This window comes from Myxocyprinus asiaticus, chromosome 9 (assembly GCF_019703515.2).
Source record: "Myxocyprinus asiaticus isolate MX2 ecotype Aquarium Trade chromosome 9, UBuf_Myxa_2, whole genome shotgun sequence".
Lineage (NCBI taxonomy): Eukaryota > Metazoa > Chordata > Actinopteri > Cypriniformes > Catostomidae > Myxocyprinus > Myxocyprinus asiaticus.
In genome coordinates, this window is record NC_059352.1 from 7,340,710 (window position 1) to 7,368,347 (window position 27,638).

General features: G+C 37.3%; 1 protein-coding gene across 2 annotated transcripts in view; it reads left to right on the forward strand.

Moving 5' to 3' along the window:
* The window catches only part of mtss1 (MTSS I-BAR domain containing 1), an 89,454-nt gene that overhangs the window by 3,737 nt on the left and 58,079 nt on the right, over positions 1-27,638 (forward strand). For both annotated transcript variants that reach the window (XM_051706457.1, XM_051706459.1), the window contains exons 2-3: positions 19,115-19,176; positions 23,982-24,055. In XM_051706457.1, the coding sequence (XP_051562417.1) occupies positions 19,115-19,176; positions 23,982-24,055 (136 nt within the window). The remainder of the gene's footprint in view (positions 1-19,114; positions 19,177-23,981; positions 24,056-27,638) is intronic.

Here is a 27,638-nt window from a genome sequence, read left to right on the forward strand (position 1 = left end):
AGTGCCCAACATAGATGGGAACTCCTTCAATACTGTTTAAAAAGCATCCCAGGGTGATAACTCAAGAAGTTGGTTGAGAAAATGTCAAGAGTACATGTCTGCAAATTCTAGGCAAAGGGTGACTACTTTGAAGATGCTAAAATATAACACAGTTCTGATTTATTTTGGATTTTGTTTAGTCACAACATAATTCCCATAGTTCCATTTATGTTATTCCATAGTTTTGATAACTTTACTATTATTCAAAAATGTGAAGAAAAAAAAAAAAAAAATTATATTACAGTAAGTGTTTCAAAACTTTTGACTGGTTGTGTAGACTATAACTCGCATAAAAGCTCAGTTTACATTTATGCACTCAAGTATACACTTTTTTCAGAGAGGTGTAATGCCACAGAACAAAACTACACATCCATCCTTTTTTTCACATGATCAACATTAAAAAACATTAGTTTAATGTCATGAAATGCCTTATATTTACAGACTCAGAAATGCTAAGAGTTTGGTGCGAGACTCTAGTTTGTTAATATTATTATTTGTTTACAAATTACAACAATATTTAAGTTGACTGGGTTCCAAAAAATAATTGTGTGAATGAACAGTGAACCAAAAAAAAAAAAAAAAAAGATCTGAATCCTTATAAGTCCAGGTACAATTTGAAAAAAATACCTTTATATTGAAATAATGTGTAGTTAGAGGTTTGTGTTTCTTTTCATATAAAAGTGTACTCTCAATTAATTCCACACAGTGAGGTATCAGTATTCTAAATTGATAAAAAAATAAAAATAAACCATTCTGGTATCGGATCGGAATCGGCAGATACAGTGAGTTTAGGTATCGGAATCGGCTCGGGAGAGAAAAAGTGGAATCACTGCAATAAAAATAACCACATTTCCATTGAAGTGAGGATAAAAATATGAATGAATATTGTCAGTCACTTGATATAACTGTAGAATCCTCCCTTACCAGCCACAGAGGAATAAAAAATAAAATTAAAACGATCAGCTTAGAATTTTGTTCCTAATAGCAACTTTTGGCACCGATATATCAGTTTACCTCAATGCTGTATATTAAGAACTTGTTAGTTAACATTGAAGTTTACATGGTGGAAAGCAGTTTATTGCAATAAAGCGGCGTACCCTTTACTCCTGTATACATGCGGCTCGGTCAGTAAGCAGCTTTCTCCACAGCAACGTAATTCCCCTGCGACACTTGTATAAATAACAAACATGCCATCCGAGAAAGACTTCACTATTTTCTTCTCTGTTGCTTCGCTTTTGTGTGAGCAGTTTTTGAGGTAAATATGAAAGGTAGCTGAGAAGGGGAGCAAAAGAACGGTCAGTGCAAGTGGAATATATTAAGGGGAACTGAAAATGCGAACCTGACATTGTTGAACTCTGTGTACTGGAATATGCAGCTAATGATGACTGGAATTTTCATCATACTCTCTTTTAATAACTATATTTCATAATGTTGATCTAATAGCTTATTCTAACTAACCTATATCCAGTCAGAATAAAGTAAACAAGTATCAAGGGAAGTTCATGTAATATCATCTATGAAAGCTTGTGTTTAACTTTTCTTGGGTGAGTTCCACAGCTGCGTCTGACGGAAACCCCGGCCATGCACTAATAAACGAGCAAATCAGAAACTGGAGTTTGGTTGAGTTAATATACTGCAGCACAAGTCTAGATATGAGATGGGTATTATGGCGTAATCGCTAGCGTATAGTGACAGATTCTCGGATTGAGTGAGTATTGTCTGTGGGCAGGATGATGCCAACCACTCAGTGGACACGGAGTTGTAATGCACTAAAAAAAAAAGGTACCAGTGGGCTGGGAAACTAGAAGACCAGCAGGTTAGTCAGGTAATTTAGGGAGTTAGGTTTACTTGCGTCAGTATTTAGAAGTTATTGCTGTTTTGGTTTCCTTAACTATCCATCGCGATCTGCAGTGGAATTGCATTGCAATAGTGGGATTTCCCTCTTACGTAAAAGTCTGGGATTCCCCCAATGTACAAGCATATACACAAACGTGAGGGACAGTCAATATTTTACGTTGGTGTGTAGAAATGGGTATCATTTAAAGTGTGTTTTTCCCTTTTCCCACCGTACTCGGAGAAATTTTCAATTCTTTCCACTGTGTTGACCTGTTGTTGGGCTTCATCCTATGACACTTGTTATCCGGTATGTTCACGCACATGCGCATTATTATAAAACCTATAATAGCGGCCCTTTTGCGTTTACATGGCCACATAAGTCACGTTCTCCGGGAGAAAACCCAGGTGTGTTATTCCGCTTTTCTTAATCCCTTGAGCAGCATAAGGAAATCACGTTCTCGTTTACATGATGTTTCAGCACGCAGATTTCTTCAAAAACCTTGGAATAAACCGTTTTCTTAAGCGCATGTAAACGTGGTTACTTAATGGTTTGCATCTTTATATTTCATAACTGTTGTTTATCTGTCCTAAAAATTCTCTCCTTGAATAATTAGGTTTTAATTGAAAATTTGAGGCTTTTGTATTTGAATCGCAGAAACTAATGAATGGACCAGCATTTTTTTTTTTTGGCAAGGTCATAGTAGCTATCTGTTTGTATGCGTGCTGTTAATTTGGAAATAGACCACTTGACTCGCAGGAAGGGGGAAGCATGCAGGATATCCCTATGATTGTGTGTGCGTGCGCATGAATTTGCGTGCATGTAAAGTAGGGCTGAAATGATTAGTCGACGTTATCGACAACGTCAACAATAAAAAAAAAAAAAATTGTCAACCAAAATTTTCGTATTTTGTAACATGAGATCACATTAAACTTAATAATGACGCGTGAGAGCAGCACTGCAGCTCGTGCCTGACTGAGGAGTGGAAGAATTACACAGCTCACAGTCCAGAGGCACTCTAAACTTTCCAAAGAGCTTCAGGTGAAGTAGATCACAAAGTATGAGGGGAATTATAATGCAAAAATACAAAATAAGTAAATACAGAAGCACTTTAGTTGTGGAATGAGCGGAGCCGGAGATCTTTAAAGGAAACACCCCGGCGTAACATCTTAAATTCAGTTATATTTAATGCGTTACAGCTTTATTAAAGTTCAAATAATACGGAAGCAGATCATTTAAATAACTACAAACTCTGAAACTGGCATTTCTCTGTGTGGTCAGTGCGTCTTCCATGAGTTGCACGAATGTCCCGATCTAAGGGGGAAGAGATTGAAACTGCACCCGGCTGACGCACACTCTGTCGCGGGGACGCTCGTCCATCGAGCGCACGCTTGCTGCAGCTAGATTATAACGTGATGGCTCGCAACTTATTGAATCATAATATATGTGTCACTGTGCATTTCCTATCGTTAAGCAAATTGGTAATACACAGATTTATTAATAAGAGAGAGTTTGTTTTTTGTGAGTTAAAAATTTATTGAAGTGAACAGAAAGGTGAAAGAGCGTAGTCTTCGCCCCATTATACACTGAAACAAAATACGTTTTTGATTTGTTTTTGTTTTGGCTTGTTTTCCAATATAAATATCTAAAACTCATTTAAAACAATTTACATTTTCTTTAGAAGAAGAAAAAATTGTTTTCTGAGAATGTTGAATATAATAGAGAAGCAGCATATAAGAAGTTTAGACTTGCTTTTAGAGAATAGATCTTGAATATAAGTATATTTTGTATTTACTGCACTCGTAGAAGTATAACGAAGTGAAAATACATTTATATACAAAATACACTTATATTTAAGATACGTTCTCTTAAAGCAAGTCTAAATATCTTATATGTTGCTTCTCAAGTAAATGGATCTTGTTTTAAGGATTTTTAGACAATTTTAAATGGAAAACAAGACAAAAACACTTGATAACAATAGGATATTTTGCAGTGAATTTCTTTACTGAATTAAATGTGTTATTTTTTTCCCCTTTAATTCAGTGAATGTCTTTTAGAGGTATTTTTAAAAGATGATTTTGTCCTCTTTATTGTTAGTAAGCACATTTAATACAACCTTTTAAGTCGGGGCACAAGCTGAATAATCGGTTAAGTGCTAATGATTAATCGTTGCAATAATCACAGAATAATCTTTCTAATAATTGTTAGATTAATCGATTATCAAGATGATTGTTAGTTGCAGGGCGTAGGGTACGTTTTGGCTTATTAATACTCAGTAGACAGCTCAATAACCATAGTGTGCACTGAAGTGCTGGTGCATGGAGCAGTGAACAAATGAAGTTTGTAGATTTAAGACCAGCTCATATTTGCTACTGATGTAGGTGTCATTTCCTTACATTGTGGTAGTTTTGCATTACAATTAAGTGATTTCACTAAAAGCAAGCACTAAATCAATCAATGCCATGTGTGTGTTGAATGTTTCAGTGTTCGTAAATAGCCAAGCATACATTGTCTTTAACGGTGGCCCTTCCCATGCCAGGAATAAGGTATAGGGTAGGGCTGGGCGATTCATCAAATTTTATTAAATTACGATTTTGGCTTCCACCGATTATGAAAACAAGATAATCGAGATAAAACGATTATTGTGCCACATTCCGTTTCGCAATGAAACACCCCGGCATTATAGCTTTAAAGCATCCTTCATTAAAGTTCAAATAATATTGAAGCGGGTTATGAAAATAAACTCTGATACTGGCATTTCTCTGTGTGGTCAGCGCCGCGTCTATGAGTTGCGTGAAGTGACTGCAACTTTTAAAGCTGTTAAAAAAGCACTGAATTTTCTTATTTTTAATTTTTTTGTTCTATTAAACTAAAAATAAATTAAACTAAAAAAAAAAAACTTTATTCTGTTTTGAATACTATTATGATGCTAGTGATACTTTGTAATACAGCACTTTTCATACTCCTAAGATGATTTGCTTATGTTTTCCTCTCTTGTAAGTCGCTTTGGATAAAAGCATCTGCCAAATGAATAAATGTAAATGTAATGTAAATGTATTATTTTTCATCTTTCTATTTATTGCTGTTTTTTATTGTTAGTTTATTACTGACTGTTTACTAGTCTTGAATAATTACTTAAGAACTTGAAAACATTCTTCCATAATTAACATATTAGTTAGTGTTATTATTTGTTGTGGTTTTGAAGCTGGTATTGAGAATCGTCAAATTTCTCTACCGACTACTGAAATTTTGGTATTGTGATAATGTATAGCCTTTATTGCATATGGTAGATCTCGCTGCAATAACATGATGAAAATGTAGATCATATTCCATAGAAGTGTGAACACCCCTGCTGTAAATTATGGCGATGGAGGCTTTTCTTTATTTGACAACCATTCGTAACATAAAATAATGATCATATATGACAATAGCCTCCTCCCCTACCCAGTGCAGTTCACATTTCAAGTTCAAGGAAATCCACTGTTAAAAAAACAATTTTATAGTTCAATAAATCCATGATGTTTCCGAAGTCAATGAGTAATCGTGTTACATAATCGTGATCTCAATATTGACCAAAATAATCATGATTATGATTTTTGCCATAATCTAGCAGCTTTAGTATAGGGTGGATTAGACGTTTAGACTTTCCAATTCTCTCTATATTAGCGATGTTGTTCATTTATTTTGGATATAACTAACATATGCACCCTGACATAATACATTATGTGCAATACTGCACCTAATTTCCACATGTTCAAAAATACTGCACTTAAAGTACCTCACTTGCTGCAGCTTACTCATTAGAAATGTCAATCAGCAGAGAGACGGCTCTTTGTGTAAGAGTAGGCTGTAAAATTCAGAAGTGCGAAGATAAATTGTACTCTGAGGCAATTGTAAGTGAAGCATGGCTTATGGGGTGTGTAAAATCTGCCATATATTTGAAGAATCTGATGCTCCTATGTTCTACCACCTTGAGAAATATGTAGAATTAAATACATCCATGTGTCCTAAACCACATACAGTCACAGTATGTACTGTATTTGATGAAGGATACACTTTCTTTGCCGGTAAAACCATATGTTCTTATGTGAGTAGTATGAATAGATTTCGAACATAGTTCATCCAGGGACATGGGTATTGACTCGTGACATGTATATATGATTTAAGAACAACCGCGAAAATAATCGACTCTGGTTTTGTTAAACAAGCACCATTTAAGCATGAGGAACACATTTCTTGGTATATATAGCACTTACAGTTCAAAAGAGCTACCCTTACCTTCCCCAAATGTATAAACATTGAGCCTCCCAGGCACTATCAAAACATTGATTTTTATATTTTGAGCAGCCTGCCCAGCTCCACCCATCCCTTTCTGACTCAACCTATAGAGTGCGTTTGGGGCGTGGCTACTTGAACTAGCTGTTCAGCCGGGGGAATATGAACGTGTGCATAGAAAAAGAAATTTAGCTTCAAATAAAAATGTTAAAGCCAAAATTCGAAGACTTGCTTAAAGACAGACGGAGAACAGAGTAAAACCAGAGTAAACATTGTCATCGCATTTACAATGAAACACACCACCAATGATAAGATCACTGGCAAACGGGAGCGGCAGTAACGAGATTGCCGCACAAGGCGCTAATACACCGCCGCCTCCCCTTGTCAACAACAGTCTAGGGTGCCAAAATGGTCAGAAATGACGCTGTCGTTGCGCTTAATCAGGTGATCGTTGTTCAATCTTGAGATGGAATCAGATGACCCGATTCCTCTGCCACACTTTCTGGCCGGTGTGTATATGTGATAGTGGTCTTTAGGGCTGCAACTAACAATTATTTTGATAATCGATTAACGATTTTTAGAATGATTATTTGCAGATTATCGCAATGATTAATTATTAGCTCTTAACCGATGATTCAGCTTGTGCCCCGACTTAAAAGGTTGTATTAAACGTGCTTACTAACAATAAAGAGGACAAAATCATCTTTTAAAAATACCTCTAAATGATATTCACTGAATTAAAGGGGGAAAAAAAATACTTTTACGTTTAATTCAGTAAAGAAATTCACTGCAAAATATCCTATTATCAAGTGTTTTTGTCTTGTTTTAAATTTAAAATGGTCTAAAAATCCTTAAAACAAGATCCATTTACTTGAGAAGCAACATATTAAGATATTTAGACTTGCTTTAAGAGAACGTATCTTAAATATAAGTGAATTTTTTCACTTGGTTATACTTCTGCGAGTGCAGTAAAGACAAAAAATATTTATATTCAAGATCTATTCTCTAAAAGCAAGTGTAAATATCTTATATGCTGCTTCTCAGGTGAATGCATCTTTTTTAAAGGATTTTTAGAATGTTTTATTTTTTTATTATGTTCAACATTCTCAGATAACAATTTTTTCTTCTGCAGTATAGCTGCTGAAGTTTTAGATATTCATATCGGAAAACAAGCCAAAACAAAAACAAATCAAAAACGTATTTTATTGCAGTGTATAATGGGGCGAAGACTACGCTCTCTCACTTTCTGTTCACTTCAATCCATCTTTAACTCACAAAAAAAACAAAACAACTCTCTTAATAATAAAGATGCGTATTACCAATTTCCTTTACGATAAGAAATGCACAGACACACATATTATGATTCAATAAGTCGTGAGCCATCACGTTATAATCTAGCTGCATTAAGCGTACGCTCGAGAGACGAGCGTCCCAGTGACAGAGTGTGCATCAGCCGGGTGCAGTTACAATCTCTTCCCCTCCTTAGATCGGGACATTTGCGCAACTCATGGAAGACGCGCTGACCGCACAGAGAAATGCCAGTTTCGGAGTTTGTAGTTATTTACATGATCTGCTTCTGTATTATTTGAACTTTAAATGCATTAAATATAACTGCGATTAAGATGTAACGCCAGGGTGTTTCCTTTAAAGATCTCTGGCTCCACTTATTCTACAACGAAAGTGCTTCTGTATTTACTTATTTTGTATTTTTGCATTATAATTCCCTCATACTTTGTGATCTACTTCACCTGAAGCTCTTTGGAAAGTTTAGAGTGCCTCTGGACTGTGAGCTGTGTAATTCTTCCTCTCCTCATTCAGACGCGAACTGCAGTGCTGCTCTCACGCGTCATTATTAGAGTTTAATATGATCTCATGTTATGTTAAATGAGATCAAACGACTATTCGACTACAAAAATTTATAATGTCAACTAATTGTTTCAGCCCTAGTGGTCTTGTTTATTACAATGGTAAATGTTTATCACCTTTTATTTAGTATTACCTATTTGTTCATAGGGAATCGGAGAGTGCAAAAGGGTGTGATGAGCCTAAGGGGTGTTGGCAAAGGTTGTTTGAAAACATACTTTATTTTGTAATTCCGTATGGTGCCGATAGTAGTGCAGAAATTAAACACTTCACCTTTAACAATGAAAATGCAATGCCTGTGAATAATTCCTTGACCGGTGTGTTTGCAAGTATCAGGACACCTCCATTTATTTGGACAAAAAACTCTTTATTAGAGTTGTGCTCTAACAGAATTCCATTCCCACCTGCAAAAATACTGTGGAAGATTGGTTTCTATCATAATATACAGACTTGGGTGGAGAGAAAGTTCTTTAAAGGATTCAGAAGGTCTCAATAAACTAGAGGAGTAACTGGAGGACAACAGATAACCCAAGAGTTTTGACCTCTGTTGCCTTGTTGGCTGTTGTATTTAGAATGTTGAGAAACATACATAGAATGTTGTGTTCACACTGATCCAACAAACTTGCGTCTTTGCACATCGTTTGTTCGCCTTTTGAAGACAACCGACAAGGAAGAGGTTGCGAATGAAGCCAAACATAATTTATATATTAAATCACGTATGTACGATTTATTAAACATGTTTAGCATGTAGAGACATTAGGCTTTAACCTATTAAACACAACTATGTTTTAAAAATGTTTTGTGTTTGCTGGGAACTAATTCGTTCAGAGAGTTCATTTGGAGGACAGCAATCCAGTGCCAAATAATAATAATAAAAAAAACATTTTACACATGAGGTTATGTCCATAAAATGTTGGAACAGTTAATATTTTTAATTATCTGGATTTAGTTCAGTGTTTGCATTTTCTGTATGATTTGACGCTGTTTGAGAAATAAAGGATCTGTGTTTTACATACGAGTGAAAAGAGTGCTTCAGCACAAATTAATCTCTGTCAGTGTCTTGCCTATTTGTACATATTCCCTCACGCATTTCATTCAAACAAACTGCTGAAACTAACACCCTGTCTTCAACGGACGTGAGCGGCGCGTCACGTCAAAAGCAATAGAACCCCATTATTATAATTAATGATGCTGTCTACACCGAAAGCGTCTGTTGCGGTGCATTGTGTCGACTGTAAATGAGTGCCCCGTTTCATTTTGCGCTGTGCGCACTGGCGCTACTACTGGCAACAACACAAATAAATGGTTTAGAATGTTTATGTCGACGTGTCCAGTGTAGACTGCCTCAAGCTGTTGTGTTGCGTCTTGTCAATGTACGTGCCCGGTGTAGACGGGGTGTAACACTAACATATAATTTGCTTTCTTTAGAAAGGGACAGAATGCTTTATCAAGATCGCTACAAAAATTTGATTAATTGTGATGAATCTACTGCTCTATCAATGCAGGTGCGGCCACACGCACTCATTTTCTATGAGTTGACAGGCGCTTACCGCATTGTCATGGCAACGGTTTGCAATGAAGTCAGATTAGGTCAGAGTTTGTTAAAAAAAATCATACCAGACTGCTCAAACATTCCAAGACCCAAACGCCGATTGAACATGTTGAATCGGTGAAAACAGATGCCAACGAGTGCCAACAAACACCAAAAGGATGATCACACTGATCCAACAAAACCCAACAAGTGTTGGATGATGCCATTTGTTGGGGTAGTATGAATTGGCCTTTAAAGGTAGGGATGGGAATCGATTCTGATTACTCTTCACGAATCCGGTTCCAGTTTCGATTCTTTCAGTACCTTTGAGGAAGAATGTTTGGAAATAAGAAATGCAATTCTCATTGCAATTACTGCCCTCAGCAGCCTGTTGCCAAATTTCTACAGAGCAGATATAATAAATGAGAAATACATTTAATATAATGATGCATGTTTGCATAATTTTTAGGGGCATAAATGCAATCCCAATAACTGATCCTAACCATATATTATATAAAAACTCTAAACAAACAGGAAATGTGGAAACATTTACGTTATTATAATTATTAGCATTATTATATTATTAGCCTATATTATTTCAATGATCACAATAAAACCCATGTGTATCTTTAACTGAACATTGTCATATGAACAACCAGTTAGTAACTGCGCTGCCTGATTGAAGTCTCAAATGTCTGAAGTACAACATTAAATAAACAGTATCAGTTCCAGTGACTATTTAGACCAAGGGTCACCAATTAGCGGACCGCGGTCCGGGTCCAGACCCCGGCTTGGTTCCATCCGGACCGTGAAACATCATGACATCGGCCAGCCCATCTCACCGTTTCTGCACTTCAGGTGATCAACGCGACAAAGTAACGGAGCTGTATAACGCAAGCGCTCGGGCGTAGATAGCACTGATCTTTTAGTGCTGTATCCTCAAATATTTTTCTCTATTACAGAACACGCTTCATTTATACACTTTTGCACTGCGTGCGCATTGCTAGACGTGACGCCGTGCGCAGTTCTGTAGACGTGGTTATTTTAACGACAGTAGGCAGTAGCAGAGAAATACAGTGAGCAGCAATATAGATACTGACATCTTTCGCTAAAACACACTGCAGAAAACAAGAATGAAGCAAAGTGAACTTCATGTGTCTGAAATGAATCCGACCGTTCAGCTAAACCAGGTTTGTGACAGGACAACGTGCTTCCAGAGCGCCTTTAAACAATTACGTTTTTTTCCATCTAAAATTGCCTTTATTATGATCAGCATGTTTAAAGTCTTTCACAAACAGATTATTTTTGTGAAAATTAATCAAAGATGTCATCATCTCTGACAAGATGCAAGGAAAAACAACCAGAAATTTGATATTACTAGTAGTATAGAGTTCTCATGAGAACGTTTCCCTTATTTGATATTTCTATTCCATTTTTAGGCCTACTTTAGCTAAAAGTATTTTAAGCTGTACTATTGTGAATGATGTACATTGTTGTTGGTAGATACAACTTGTACATTTAAAATAACTATTTCATAAAATTGATTAAGCATTCCTTATGTCATTTCATAGCTACAGTATACTGACTACTGACACCATGCAAGTTATTGTCCGGACCTTTGCTGGGAAGGAAATGTAGAGACCGGACCTCTTGGAACTTTAATTGAATACCCCTGGTTTAGACTGTGTTCTGTAGCCTAATGTTGTAATTCATGCTTGTGAGACTTCAAAAGTTCTAATTTCATTTCGATTGGGACATTTTTAACTTGCACGACAGTATAAGATCAATTCAGTAACCGCTTTGAGTGATGTATATTTTTGATTCACAAAAACAGCTCATAAGAGTCATTGGTTCAGGATAGGGATGTGCACGAGTAGTCGAATACTCGAGTATTCGTTTTGCAATAAGTATTTGAAAAGTAAATATTCTAATTTGTTTTTTATTAGCTTAAATATTCGAATACCAAATTATTGATGAATGCCCATCCCTAGTTCAGGAATCGGATTACACTGGAAGCGCCGTATATTTCGCGCTGTAAATTCAAAAGAACCGGCTCATTGGAGTCATTCGTTCGGCAGTCGGACTACACTGGACACGCTGTGTGTTGCACATGCGAGAGGGCTGTCAACAAGGCTGAGAAACGAAATTTAACATTTTTACAGTATTAAATGTTACCAAAATTCGTAAACGTTGCCATTTATAATTAAATTTATTTCAAGGTACAGTTTACCCAAAAATGAAAATTCTGTCATTTACTCACCCCCATGTCGTTCCAACCTCAAATGACTTTCTACTGTGAAACACAAAAGGAGATGTTTGGTAGAATGACTCAGTCACCATTTACTTTCATTGCATCATTATCTATACAGTAACAAACAACTTTTTTTATTTTTGAGTGAACTACCTTTAAAGGGTTTCCGCACTTCGATGACATCAGCCAGGCTGCTTGAGAGAAGTCAGGATGTATTGGAGAAGCTAATGATTCTGTCTTCTCTGTTTGTGATGACGGCAGTCTACAGCTGAGGAGCTGTCTGCATGTGCACATTCCTGCTTCAGGACACCCCCTTCCCCCATCCTACAATCCCCCATCTGTCATGTGTTAATAATACTGAAGCTGCCTTGCACAGACCTGCCTGAGAATCGCATCTCTAGACCAACCTGTAAAGCCTAGCGCACACTACACAACTCAAGCTTATCTCAGTCGATGTTTTAAGTCGAAGACTGGTCTGCGTCGAGAAGTCTCATGACCAATGGCTTTGTAGTGTGCATATTTCTTTGACACATCCGAACTAGTCACAGATGCTATGACAGAATTCAAACCAGCTTGATATTTAGACATCTTGTTGTCAGGTGTGTGCACTGTCCCGATGAGCAAGAGACCGGCAATGAGCAACAGCCAATGAAATACTTTATAAAGAGAGCACAAAAGGAGATTAGGGTTTTGCGAAGAAGGAAAAAAAATATATTAGAAAATAAAAAAACATCAGGCCCATCTCCCTACCCACTGTCTCTGTTATTTTCAGCCTTTTTTCTTTAATTCCACCCCCCCCCCATTTTGGTGCAAATCAGCGCAAAAATGGGCGTGAGCCATTTTCATGTTTGTTGACATGTTATCAAGAATAAACTGTGCAAGTCTGTGACTGAATTGCGCTATCGTAATTCTAAGATGCGTTTTGGAAGATCCGTTTGAAACAGGACGATGCTAAAGACAGCTGTAACGAGGTCTTAATGTTTTTGAGATTTGTTAACTTAAAACACATTTGTGTGGATTTAAAGGGAAATAACCTTCCGATCAGAAATGTTAAAAAAAGCAAATACATGTTCATGCACAAGAACTTGATGAAATTCTTCAGTGTGTCTGACATCAACATGCAGGTACACAGATATAAGAAGCACACACATTAGAAGCTAAGTTAAAACAGTAATTTCATGAAATAACTCAGAATTCTGCTCTCTAAACATCATGTTTGCACTTATGTTAAATGCAAGTATAATTAAGAGAAACTGTGTGCCGTTTTTTGTGCTTTTATCATTCAGTAATACACAGACGTACTGATTGATATATGTCCTCATAAAATCAGAGACTCTCCCCTCTAAATCCGAACACAAGTGGTCAAAAGAGACGACCAGGCATAACGTTGATGTCTTGCTTGTACACTTGTGATCGAATCACCCAAAACACATTTTAATACCAGGTGTAAACCAAGGTTATTTTAGTTTTGGATTTTCAAATGAGCTTTTATTTTAATACCGTTTTAAATTTGTCTCTTAATTTCCGTTTATTTTCAGTAATGTTTTGCTAGTTACAGTTTGTTTTTATTTTGTGGTCACATTTCGATTTCGTGTGTATGTGTATATATATATATATATATATGGAATTAGCAGAATACTTCCGGAGTTACCCAAAAAGGAAGCAGTCAAACTTTTTTTTACTCTATCCATCTACACATAGTCTAGAGTCACTGTGCGCTTCTCTCTCTGTTTGCATTTTTAGCGCAATAATGGAATTAATTCCTGAAGGGCTTGGAGTGATAAACTTGGAATCAAGAGCAGCATTATACGTTTTGAAAGCTGCCGAATTACACAGTCTATCGGACATACCAAACTCAACTCATTTTGTCTCAACAAACAAATTTACAAGTGCTTTTTTACGTTTCTTCACAGTACTCTGCTATTTGATGAGTGAGAGCGCGACGATTATGAAAACGATCATTTATTTTTGATGATTATTATTTTATTAGTTAAGTTAGTTTTTCAATAACAGTTGTTTGTTTGGTTTAGTTTTATTTTTTTATTTACTTTGAAATAATTGTTTTATTTCAGTTTACGAAAATGTTTTTAAATCAATAGTTTTCATCTTCGTTTTTGTTTTAGCTCACGAAAATACGGGCCGCAGTCGGGGACGAATGGTCGTGTAGGTAATGCACCCAGTCTGCGATTAGTTGGGTAGAGTGCACACCAGCATGACAAAAAATAAGACTATGAGTCACAGGGCACTCATATGTTGAAGTACACCTGCGACACTCTCAAGACAGATACACCTACATACGCACCCACATGTGCCTATTTCAGACATGTACATTTTTGCTAATGAGAGGCAATTCGTCTATCAGGAAGTTTGGAGTCCTATATAATATTAAGTTGAAAAGTAAATCTTACACAATATGCAGTTGTGGTGATGGGGGCGTGGCCGAGCGAAGTCTGTAGAGCGCATCCTCCTTCACAAAGTGAGCAAGAGATCTGTCACAGTGGTGCCGAAACCCGGGAAGGAGGAAGCGGGAGCCGGATAAACAATCCAACGTGAGACTTTATTTCACACGCTATTCAGCTTAACACATGGTTTTGCTTTTCAGCAACAAATGCGCTCAGTCACACACACACAGCTTTGTGCGTCTCTCGCTCCTCCGGTGGTCTGGATTGCCTTTTATCCCTCTCCAGCGCTCACTGCAACACAGAACAGCTGTTAGAGATAATTTCCCACAGGTGTCAATCCTTACCGTTCTTCCTCTCCCGGCCTTGCCCTCTACAGACTTTGCTCGGCCACGCCCCCATCACCACAGCAATTGATTACATTTTGAACTATAGTATGCATAGTACAGGACATGTGGATGCCCACACAGAGTCTGCAAAATTCTGCCTAAAATTTAGCAGATTCTGTCAGTCTACAGACTCTATGTGGAGTTGGATTTAAAATAGGTAATGTGTCAAATAGAGCTGATTGTACTAGTTCATTCAGCTCACTGGAAATGGAAAGTAAAGTCGAGTGCAGTGCATTGGGATACAGTATTCCTTGCTGTGTGCTCTGTTTGTATGCCGAGCAGCATGCTATGCCTCCCTTGGGCCCTTGTTAACTGCTATTGAAGAAACGTGATCCCAAGAAAGGGAAGGAAAATTTATTATTAATCAAAGAAACTGTCTGCGACTGAGGCCATATTTTAACATTTGAAATTCAGCGGCTGCGATCCAGTTTGAAACCTCTGCCTGTGGTACCATACATGTGTCTGTTTTGTCACTTGATACAGTGGACTGACAGGTTTTCTATCCTCTCTTCATCCCCAGCTCTGTGTCACCAGCTCTTTACCAAAGGAACAGGCAAAGATGAGAAAATTTAAAGACAGCAACTGATAATATAATACTTTCATGCAGTTGAACACAAATCACTGGGAGGTTACTTCTCAAGAGAGGTCTTCTCCTGAGAGACAAGGAACTGAGAATTTGAAAGGGAGAGATTTGGAAGGAGGGTTATTGTGGGCGGATTGTTCTTTTAAGTGTCGGGCGGATTGTTCTTTTAAGTGTCAGACGGACTCAGGAAAGCCCTGAAGGGATCTGTGCAAATCTTGATCACTAGATTCATAAGAGATAAAACCTGCTTTGGGACCCCCTTGTGTTTGTAATCACGGGTTACCAGAAAGAGCTGATCTGTAAAATGTACAGTGAAAAAAAATAATTTTGTGTTGAAGTAAATTTAGCAGAAAAGATTAAGTACTTTCTACTTTGAATAAGTTAAAGCATGAACCTGAAAATATTAAGTAAATACTACATTTGTTTTTAAATCAAACATGTAAAAATGAATGCTCTAGATTATTTGTTGTTTTTCAATGCATCATCATTTATCAATTCTAAAGTAGAAAACCTTGTCATATTTATTACTAATTTGAGTAAATTTCAGTGGTAAATAGACTTGCCATGATATCATAATTTTCACACTGGTGCGGTGTTCACGTTTAAACTGACTAACACCGGTATTACCGCTGCTTTGACGCTAAGTGGTACTATGGGGTAATTTTTCATTAAGCAATAGCCTACACAGTAACGCAAGAGCAGTTTGATTTCAAACTTTGAACTTTTTTATTTATTTTAACAAAAAAATTCAAATGAAACTGAAAATAAATGCAATTAAAATGTGTGTTGAAAGATGGCTTTTCAACAGTTGTGAGGGGCAACATCTCTTTGGCAATGAACCTACTTCATCCGTGCATTCTCTTCATCATGGGCTACTGGTCGGGTTTTTCATTGTCCGAGCAAATACATCACTTATTGTGGGTTGTTGCAGGTTTAATGTTGGTGTTTTATTACCTTTCATCCCAGGACCCAGTTTAGCTGCTTTGGAAGAGTAATGATTTTGAATGTGTGTGAATAAATTCGTTTTATTCCCTCCTAGGGATGGGCGATAAGCACGAAATGTGTTCACAATATTTTTATTTAAAAAATTTTTTTTTTATACAATCACAATATCGAATTACATCGTTAACCCCCGGCTGGGGGATCGGTGAATATACTTACTTTAGTGATTTTGAATTGAAAATTACATTCATTTATTTAAAAAATGAAAAACTTAAACCAAAGACATTTCTAAAGTCAAATTGCACTTCAAACATAACAAAAAAGCAATTAAAATAATGAAGTGGTCCAAAAAAAAAAAAAAAAAAATAGAACATATATAACCACCATTTACCGTCTCGCAAGTATCCGTCTTTGACAACAGGCGGAAAATTACTAATATAAATTAAGATCTAAAAACAATTACACATGTAAACAATTATAATGATGATAATAATCACTGAAATATAAATCATGGTTTGAGATGAATGTTTTTGTATAATTTTATAATTTAATCACAGATGTATAGGCTATATATAAAGTGACCCTGAAGAGTTGCGCTCACAACAAACTGCTCTGTGGAAATAAAGTGAACTTAACTCAAAGCCCCTCCTGAGCTGAGATGGTCTGAGGTCATTTACAGCATTCTTATAGACGATACTATTCTTGCAAAAGAAATTCAGAAGACTGAAACAAAGAAAGAGTGAGAACCTTTTACATACATGTGCTCCACAAGACTGCACGCCTCCGAACAAACAGCGCATCAGACATGCGCAGAGACGGCTTTTCTGTCATTTGTTCCTAAAAATATAATAAAGTGTGTTTCTTCAAGCATTTCTTGTTTCATTCCGAATCCGACATTATATTCACTACCTGCAATTAAACGTCTTCTGTCAGTTTGCGTACTTTGCTGCCTGTGTAATTTGATAAGTTGGTAAAGAACATCTGGCTTTCAATGTGTTACTTAGGTTCATTTATCAAGGGTAGCAAACTCTTCATCAGGCAACTATTCTTTAAGTTTATTCTATTTGTTAGGCTATTGTATTGATACTGTAAGTTCCATTCATAATGTTTCCCCCTTTTACCCGGTATCAAATTTCACACCGGTGCTGTCCCTTGTACCGAGTAAAACCAGTAACACTGTACACCATGGTAAATAATAATAATAAAAAAAAATTACATTTTTACTTTTCGAAGCTGTTATTCCCAGCATGCACCTGGTTTGAATAGGTAATGTGCTTGCATGGTTTCACAGTTTGCAAGTTTATTTACACAATTTGTATTGTTGATTTTGTTGTTACCTTTGGTAACTTCTTGTTTTGTGAAGTACAAAGTTACTGAATTGTTTAAGTTAAATTTACCCCCTCTTATTCAATCAGTAGTATGCCATGAAATTGTACTTCGAAAAACTGTGCAAAAACATCCCAATTTTCATACTCATGCTATGCACTGGGAAAAGCCATACTTTTGAGCATACAGTAAGTTACCATAGACACCCTTGTTGCATACTGTTTTTGTTTGCATGTTAGCAGTAGCTGGGCTCAACAATAAGGATAGGCCGTAGCCAATAGCTACATCCAAAAGCTGGAAAATGCTGCCTTTGGAGGCTGAATACAGAGGTAGGATGAAAATAAGGTAACTTTCAAACTGTTCTTGAACCAGTTTCCTTAAGAGGTCCATTTATAAAAAATGCTGTTGGTTAAGGCAGCAAGGCACCAAGTCAGCTGCCTAAAGCCCAAAGTATACTTCAGTTTTGAAGTGAAAGCTTAGCGTCTGTGTACAGTCGAACGCAAGCCTATCAAAGTATACTTCAACTGGCGCATGCGTGCTACGACAGCTATGAGATACTGGACTGTTTCTCCTCAGGAGTTTAGACACATTAAGATGTCTTTTATATTCCTTCAGATTCGAGTTATACAAATTCAGGTATCTCCTGACCTCCTCATACACGCTTTCTTGACGTGTACATCCATTGTTGTTGTTTCCACATTAGTCTCCTGTTGTTTAACGGTGATTACATCTTCATCTAGCCATGCTTCTTGACAGCAGCTGCTCAAATGTGAGTGTTGCCACCTCGTGGACCCCCTAATTATTGCAAATAATTCTCTGTGCATTCTGCGCCTTCAAAGACACACGAAAAAGAAAAATCGGGCTTCGCGTTCAGTGCTCGAGCACTCTGCTGATGATAATTTGCGTCATTCATCCTGAGTATCCATGTCTGACCGAAGTGTACTTTGGGTTTTAGCTGTTGAATGCAGTCGATGTGAGATTGGCCAGTTAAAAGAAGAAATGTCACTTGCCTAATAGCTGTCATAGCATTACATTATAGCTGTATAATTTCCAATTATTATTGCAAGAAAACCTAATAACATTTGTTTTAAGTAAACTGTAGCATCACGTTGTAGACGACTCTTCACCAAGGCAATTTATGAGAATGTATTAATTATAACAAAAGGATATATTGTAGTGATTGACCTGTCAGCATTTTATAAAACAGATATTCTGTAAGCAGGATTAGCCGTTACGGAAACCTGTTATTGCAAATAGCATTAGCTTGATTTGGATGTTTTAAATAAACAACAATGGGCAATATTTTTGGTGTCAGACTTGCGGCTCACATATTGGCTCACAGTTTTGGCCAAGTGAAAACATTGGCCAACCGTTGACTAAATTAAGAATATATACTATATCCAATATGGCAAAAATACAAAATAGACTTGTTTGTGGGTTGCCTGAACATATAGTCGACTAATCGGTCTTAAGGTAGTTCTGTATATTTATATTAAATTCTGCAGGTATACTGCCTCATACTACTTTATGTCTGGGTTACTCTATAGATTTATGTGAGTCTTGTCAATAATTACAAATAGTTTTTTAAACAGACAAGTATCGATGATGAAGACCAGATGACCTTTGGGTAAAGTGTAATGGTTACCCTGACTAACCCCTCTCTTTCTCTGTTTGCTCTGTAGGCGAGTTATCCTGCCTGGGAGGACTTTGTCACCAAAGGCGCTAAGCTGCAATCACAGCTGAGGTAAGAACAGGCCTCCTGCATAACACACAGACATGACCGATCACATTCAGCACTTATTTGAATAGAAAATGATTATAGTAATCTTGTTTTGAAAGAAGGAAATGGACTTGATTATTGCATCAGTCAGGAAGGATTTGTCATCCAGTAGGCTACATGAATAGAGTAATTATAGAGAACTTTAAGAAAATGTGTTTTAGTATGTAACAATGGTAAAAAATGATGCAGAGGTAGAAAGTAAAGAAAAGCATGAAACAATCGGATTTTAAGAAAAAAAATAAAATAAAAATGGTCATTTACTCAACGTCATGTTTTTTCAAACCCGTTTGAAATGAATTCCGTGATTCTTCATGTTGCTCTTTCTTATACAGTGAAAGAACATTATGACCAGGGGTGGTCAAGCTACAAAAGTGACAAAAAAGCACCATTAAAGTATTTCAATTAACTCGTGTGCTATATTCCAAGTCGTTTGAAGCCATATGATAGCTTTGTGCAAGAAACCAACACATTTTCAGTCGTTGTTCGCCGAGATATAGTAGTTGCCCAAAAGTTGTTGAGCATCTGGGGTGTTTTGCGCCTGGTTCTCCCTATGGCCAGTCCGCCCCTGGGCCTACCTAATTTATTTACGGCTAAATTGAAATATTCTGAGTGTGATCCTACTGATTAAGTACAGTCATCTCTTAGAATTTCTGAAGGCAAACAAACACAGTTACTTTTTCCTACATTTAACGAGCAGATTCTACAACAGATTTTACACAGAAGAAAAACTGATTACTTGGTCCATAATAATTATAAAAAGTTGCCATAGTTCCTCCATTAGTGACCGTAGTTTTAACAGTGATATTTGTAATTAGACCACAGATAGTCACTAGTAAAACCAAGCATGGCTCCTTACTACGATAGTAACTTCAACCAAACAAACTGTGGCATTTTTGTTTTGAAATGACAGAAACTATACATTTAGAAACTATAAAAACAAAATAGAAACTTTTTGAAACTGATGTAATTGTTACCAAAATTAATTATATAATAGGACTATATAAATAATATACAAATAATTGAAACACATATAACACATTTCTGCCAAAATACCATCATTAACACAGTAAGTGTTACTATAGTAAATTCAAGGTACTTTTTTGTTAGGGTGGTGATGTGTAGATTGTACAGCCTTGTAATTTATGTTCTGGTCTGTGTTGTTTGTAATGGTGTGCCGTTAAACATTGTTTTAAACTCGTTTAATCACCAAGGCAAGAGGCACTAAGGGTTTTCATAGGGTTTACCACAGCTAAATTCAAATGAGTTCCACGTCTCTCGCCACGCTTTTCACAGCACTGTTTATAATGATTTGCGCTGCGTGAGTGAGACTGCTCTGCGTTTGTGCTGCTCTGTTCATTGAGCCGGTGTCGTGATCATGACACCGGCTGATAATTGATTCGGGTAGTGGCTAGTGCTGTTATGTTCCGTTTTCTCATACGAAACAGAAAAACGGACACGTTGTGCATAATCAGTGAGTGTTGGCAATCTCTGTAGTCGCACCGATGTGACCTGTAGAAAGACTTAGTCGCACCAGTGGGAAAAATGGTAGCAAAATGCAATCATTTGGTCGCAGTCTGGAGCCCTATATTTCTACTACCTTTGTCAAAGAAGTTATCCAAGTAAAAGACATTCCGCCAGGAGAGGTAGGTAGGTCTATCATGTCAGGTTATGGGCTGCTATACGATGACATCATTGTGAATACGTGCGTGTATATGGTGGGGTCTTTTGCTTCATACAGGTGTCCCATTTAACTTCATGCAGTGTAGAAAGTGTGAAAATGACTGGTGTTGGCAAGTGTTACGTTGCGTCATGGATATTATTGAACCATGTGAAATGTCAATAGTTAATAGCGGCGCTCATAATTCAGCAGCGGCGCAGCACTGCTCCTGAATGCATATAGGGGAAACACTGACATGCATTTTAGAGCTCCTTGCACAGGACGCAAACACACAAAAGTTACGAAGGTTTTTGTACTACTTCAAGAATGAAAGTGACGTTGTTGAGTTTGCAGGTTAGTGTATGAATCATGTGTAACTGCGCGAAATTAACGATTAGAATTATTGTTATGCAATTTCTCTGTATGTATCTTTAAGAGGTTACATTCAAGCTGTCAAACCACAAAAAGACATACTTTTAACTGAAAATACATTGGGGTTGGCTACATGAAAGATGCATATACACAATATATCATCCACCGATGGCTAGAATAAATAATATTTGTCCTTTGATTATAATTTGGGTTGAATTTAATGGAAAACTATGCGAGTTACGCTCTGTGATGCTGCAGATTTTGGAGCAGCCTCCAGAGACTGTGAGCATCTGCTGTCTATGTACCTTCATAGAAAATAATTATTTCGATTTTCAGAATGGGCCATGTCTTCCAACAGACACATCCGGTGTGCAACCCCTTTTAATTTACCCTGCCGTTATCACTTTACCAAAGTTATTTTGAGAAATATGCTTGAAAAGACAAAGACTATTGTGCAACGGGTAGTTCTATTTATATCGGAAAAAATCCTGATATATATAGATAATCATCGGGAAATCTTTAGATTATCGACGTGTGAGAAAAGTCATAGATCCCAAGCCTACAAAACAGGTCTAAATGATTTGTTTATGAATTGGACTGATCTGGTTCTCGAATTCAAATCACTGACTTGCAGCAGTTTACAGCTCACACAATGCTATTATATGGCTTCAGAGGACTTTAAATAGTCCTACAGAACACTTTTATGATACTGTTTTGGCACTTTTGTGTCTTTTATGAAGCTTAAGTGTTCGGTCCCCATTCATTGTAATTGCATGGAAATGAACGACCAACTATTATTATCTTCAGAATGTCTCCTTTTGTGTTTCACGAAAAAGTAAATCATATGGGTTTGGAGTGAGAGAGTAAAAGTCAGATCTTAGAGGTAGAGATGAGGAAACAATAAGCCTTAAATCAGGCAATTTAGAAAGAAAATCCCTGTTCTAAATTGTACTTTATATGAGAGCTAATGCAAGGGAGAAAAAGATCTTTTAGTTTAACTGGTGGTTCTATTTTTAAATGGCTGTCCACTCTGCCTGACCTCTCTGTTGTCTATCCCTGGAGAATAAACAAGCTAATGACCCTCCCGAAGGTCCACTTCATTCCTCTAGATAAACTTCAAACACACTCCACTCACACACACCATTACTGCTGCCAACTGCTCTGTCTGGACTGCCAAGAGCTGATCAGGGACCTGTTTTAAGAGTTCCTCAAGACTTTGGGCATTATTGGTGTTTTTAGAAACCGTATTGAGGAAAGTTTACCCATTGCAATATCACGTTATGTCTTGTTGAACAACATCACAGGACATGTGAATATAGAGTCCAGCTGGTTAATGGCTGCTCAAATTTTAGTCAACATGGAATCAGAATGGGAAGGTAACTAGTAAACTAGTGTTTCTGGGTTTCTCTAACATTGATCCAACCCTTATTACTAGCGCTACCCAGAACAGAGATGTCTGTTGAGAGTCTACCTATCAGGCACAAAGGCTTTTGCAGGTCTTGGGGGCCGCTGTTGGGAGGTGAGGGAGCTGCTGAAAGGCTTTACTTTGTAGTTCATATCACCTGATACCACAGAGCTCTCTGATAAACTGAGATCGCTCTCTTCAGAATGAAGGCTCTCAATGGATCTCTACAATAGCACCATTGACCCTGTCAGTATGTGCCTGTGTCCCACATGATGAACACACTGATCTCTTTCCATTCAGCTCCTCCGACTATGTTGTTTTTCATCTTGTGTTTCATCGCTGATTTACCATTTTTTTTTTAATGCATTTTGGCAGAATTCCAAAGCGACTGTGCATTTGAGGTATACATTTTATAAATCCATACATTCTCTAAGAATTGAACCCACGATTAGTTGAGCTACATGAACTACCAATACACTAACCAGTTGATCAAGCTTAGGGCTGTCACGATTATGAAATTTGGCTGACGATTAACTAACACTTCACTAAGCCCAGCTTTAAAGTGTTTCTGACCAATCCTGTCTTAGCAACTGTTACCCCGCCAGCATTTCTCTGACAAGCGTTTACCTTTTTACAATGAGAGCCTACGGGAGTAATGAGTGTGAGTAGTTTTAAGCGGAATTTTATCTAAATGATCCAAAAAATTTAAAAACCATTGTTTCTGGGTCACTGGTAACACGAGTTATAATCGCAGTGTCTTTATTTTTAATCTTTAAATACTTGTAAAAATCTAGTCTGATGATTACGAAAGTACGGCGATGAGTAGGCCTCTATGGAATCCAACCGCAGAATGTGTCAAAAATTTTTGCTTGTCATTCATAAAATTCTATGCCACTTCACATCCCTACACCCCTTTCAGTATAATAATTGCTTTCTGAACATTTTTAGCTGCTAGTTTCATGCTTTCAGCAAGCAATAATAGTGTAGTACTCTCTTCATTTTGCCAAATTCTTTCTGCAGAAACCCACCTGTTCCCCCCCTCCACAATTAGTACTGAAAAAGTGAGAAATTGTGCAGATTCGTTTTTGTATTACAGCTGTTTTGCACTTTTGTTATCATCATCAGGTATTTGAGTGTCATTCAGCCAAAGCATTACGGTCTGTTGTACTGTTAATGTTGGCTCCTCCAACCTCACCTGATGTAAGCTCCAAAAACTGTCAGTGGAAATATTTTTGATATAGTGACTGCGGCAAGAATGCAGTCAATCCACTTTGCTCAAGACTTTGTAGGCTTTTCTTATAAACAAAGGTTTTTCCTTCTCTTTCTGTTGTTCAGGACGACAATCATCGTAACTAGCTCATTCCTGGATGCTTTCCAGAAAGTCGCTGACATCGCAACTGGAACGCGAGGTAAGACGAGAGGTTTACCTTCTTTGTCTCTCTGTCTCTCTCTGTCCTGTCTCTCTCCACACCAACAGACTATCTCTCTGGAGCTTGTAATGAGGAAAACAGGCAAGTCGTACGTCACGGGAAAGGTTATTCATCAAAAACATGCATTAACTCAGAACACTTCAAGACCCATCCAGACTACAATGTCCCTAATGTCTTTTCCTTTTTTAAAGACAGATGTGGGCGATATGACGCTAATTTGAGAAAAATAGAATGATAGTACTCATGCTCATGCCATTAAAGCTGAGAAATGAATCTACGTGAAAACTCAGGAATTTGACAGTTTTACTAATCCGTATGGTGCAGATTTGGAATAGTACGGCACATTTTTACTAGTCAAATATAGTGAAACCTGTACTGGAGCCATTGTAATGTCATACAGTGTATTTTTGCATACAGAATGCTTTGTATTTGAAGTTTTACATCAGCTTAAAATTTTTTTATTTTACTCTTATTACACCAATTCCTTCAAGAAAAGTCTTTCTCTCAATTGCTTTCCTACAATCACACTTGAATACTCATGCCAATCTTACGATTTTTGTTAGTTGTTTTTTTGTTTGGTCTTGTATGGATGGTGGATTCCATACCACATTTTTTATTGTTCGTAGCTTAATTTCGTTTCTCCTTTTTGAATTAGTTAGCCAAAGAACTTGGTGAATTTTGACTGATAATACAGAAATGCACACTTTTGTGCACATAAAAACCTCTTAATTTCTTGCGGTTTAAGGTCCTCAACTGTAAAATGCATATCATGCATCTAATACTGCTCTAAATTATCGTTTTTACGTTCCAGACTAGTTTATGGGATGTTGGTTCTGCTTTTCCAAGATGTTTACTTAAGAGAGACAAAGCGAAGAGTTTTACGAATTATTGTTGTGGGTTGCCTGTGAAAACAAGCTTTCTTATCTGTTATCCCATCATCAGCTGAATCAAACACTAGGACATCTCACCATTAGGTTAGTGTGTTAACATCCTAGAATCAGCAGTGTAAAAATCTAGTCACCCTAGGCAATAAATGTATAACCTTTATTTGCACCAAATGAAAAGAAGGTCATGGTGGTATTGTTTTCTGCTCAGACAATCGAAGGAAGGCATGTCTGTCTCATAATGGCCCAGATTGGGTTACATAACCCCACTCCTAGTAAAGGTGACCTGCCAGCCCTCTACACTACAAGTAAATCACTCGCATATGCGACTAAATTTCACACTTTGCGCCTAAAAAACTTCTGTTACTAGCCACTGGCTAGTAAATATTTGGATTTCATTCACCAGTGATTGACCACATTTACATGCACTTAAGAAAATGGTTTTATTCCAGGGTTTTTGCAGAAAGAAACAATCTGAAACATCATGTAAACGAGAATGCTGTTTTCCTAACACATTTTGCGGGATTAATAGAAAGCGGTTAAACACACCCAGGTTTTTCCCGGAGAATGCGGTTATGTGGCCATGTAAAGATTGCACATGTGCGTGGAACAGACCTGACAACTAATGTCATAATATATGGAGCCATACATCATATCAACAAGTCAACACAGCAGAAAGAATTAAACATTTCTGGGAGTACAGTGGGAAAAGGGAAAAGCACATACACTTTAAAATATACCCATTTATACACAAATTTAAAATATTGACTACTGTCCCTCACCTCCGCTCTCAAGGACACTGGGGGAATCCCGGAGTTTTACGTAAGAGGGAAACCCCACAATTGCAGCTCAATTCAGGCCCAGATATACTTCATACAAAATCAAAAAATTAACGGGTATGTCGTCATTTAGAACAAAATCTGACCAAATAGGTGTTTTTGAGTTTGTTTCGGTGGTTCGGAACAGCTTGCCTGGGTGAACTTTTAGGAAATCTTCTAATCGGCTGCTAAACACCTTCTTGCCGCCATTGGTCCATGTAATCGGTAGGTGTGACCTGAAGCTCCGCTACTTTGTTAACGTTTTTCAGTCAGTGTTAAACGTGAACACACCGGTGTGCAAGGCCATGTCATGTGATTTTTTATTTTTTTTTTTTTTTTTTTTTTTTAAGTCTACAAAAGGAATCAAATCTATTCAAATACTCTCAAGTGCCATCTGAAGTGAAAGCCATTCACACATCTGCCCAAAGTAAGACATGCCTCTATCACCATTCTTTTGTCTGTATTCTGAATGTTAACGATCTTTTATAAACCTATCTTTGCAGTAGTATCAGTGTCATCATAAATTACAATAACAGAGTGTAACTGGTGCATATTATGGCCACGTATAGCGTGTGTTAGTGCTTTAGCATTATGAAATCAGAATCCAAACAAGACATATCATTTCCTACTGCATATATATTAATTTAAATCCTCATCGAGTGGTTAAAACGGCTTCTTTTACTTTTCATGTGAATTCTACTCATAGAATGAGGCATAAAATCATTAACACATTTTAAAGTCAAATTAGTTTAAGTTTTACATGTAGCATCCCACAGCGGTGTGACCAGTGTCTGAATGTTCACAAACACTACCGTTCTAGTATAAAACTTCTTTTTACCCCTGAACGAAGAAAAACTTCTCTGGAAGTATATCGGGGCCTTTCCGCTGCAGGTCACAATAGAAAGTTAAGAAAACAATCACAGCAGCAACTCTGAAATATCTGGAAATAAAGTGAAGCAACAGAGAATAAAATATCAAAGTCTTCCTCGGGTACCATATTTGTTATTTACAGAAGCGTCGCGTGGAAATCGCATTGCTGTGGAGAAAGCTGCTTACTGACCGAGCCGCATGTATACGGGAGTAAAGAGAAAGCTGATAACACAGTGCATGTAAACGCATACGCCGATTTAGAACGAGAACCACTATATCGTGACCACGAGGAGGGTAACCCATATGACTCTACCCTCCTTAGCAACCAGGCCAATTTGGTTGCTTAGAAGGCCTGGCTGGAGTCGCTCAGCACACCCTGGATTCGAACTCGCAACTCCAGGGGTGGTAGTCAGCGTCATTGCTCGCTGAGCTCTCCCAGGCCCCCCGATTTTGAACCGTAAGCAGATTTCTGGCAATAAAAGGCTTTCTAGTGTCCATATAAACAAGCTCATTGAGTTGTGTAGTGGCGAAGAAGAACTTTAGAACCGATATCCTTTTACTGCATGCTGGCTCTCATGAGTGTGCACCCTTAAGGCAAAAGTATACTTCGGTTGTCCGCATTGCTGATCGGAACCCGCACCGTATGCGTGACGTAAATTTTGTCATCAGCACAGTCTGCACGGATTGTCCGCATGCAGGCCAGATTGTCGGGACACGTGGACAGTCCTCATCTGTGCGCATCGAGTTGAACATGTTTGGTTTCACTCGCGGTCAAAAGAGTGTACTTTGAAAGGCAACGCAAATGGTGGACCGGCTCGATCCGATATGGAAACCCAATGGAACACTTGTAAATCTAAAAAATGATGCATATAAGCAAACGTGTAACAATGTAATAAATGTGTAAATATATAAATATTTAAAGGGGAAATAAAAAATTATGAAATATTTTAAATATAACAAACACTGTAATTAATGAAATATTTAACAAAT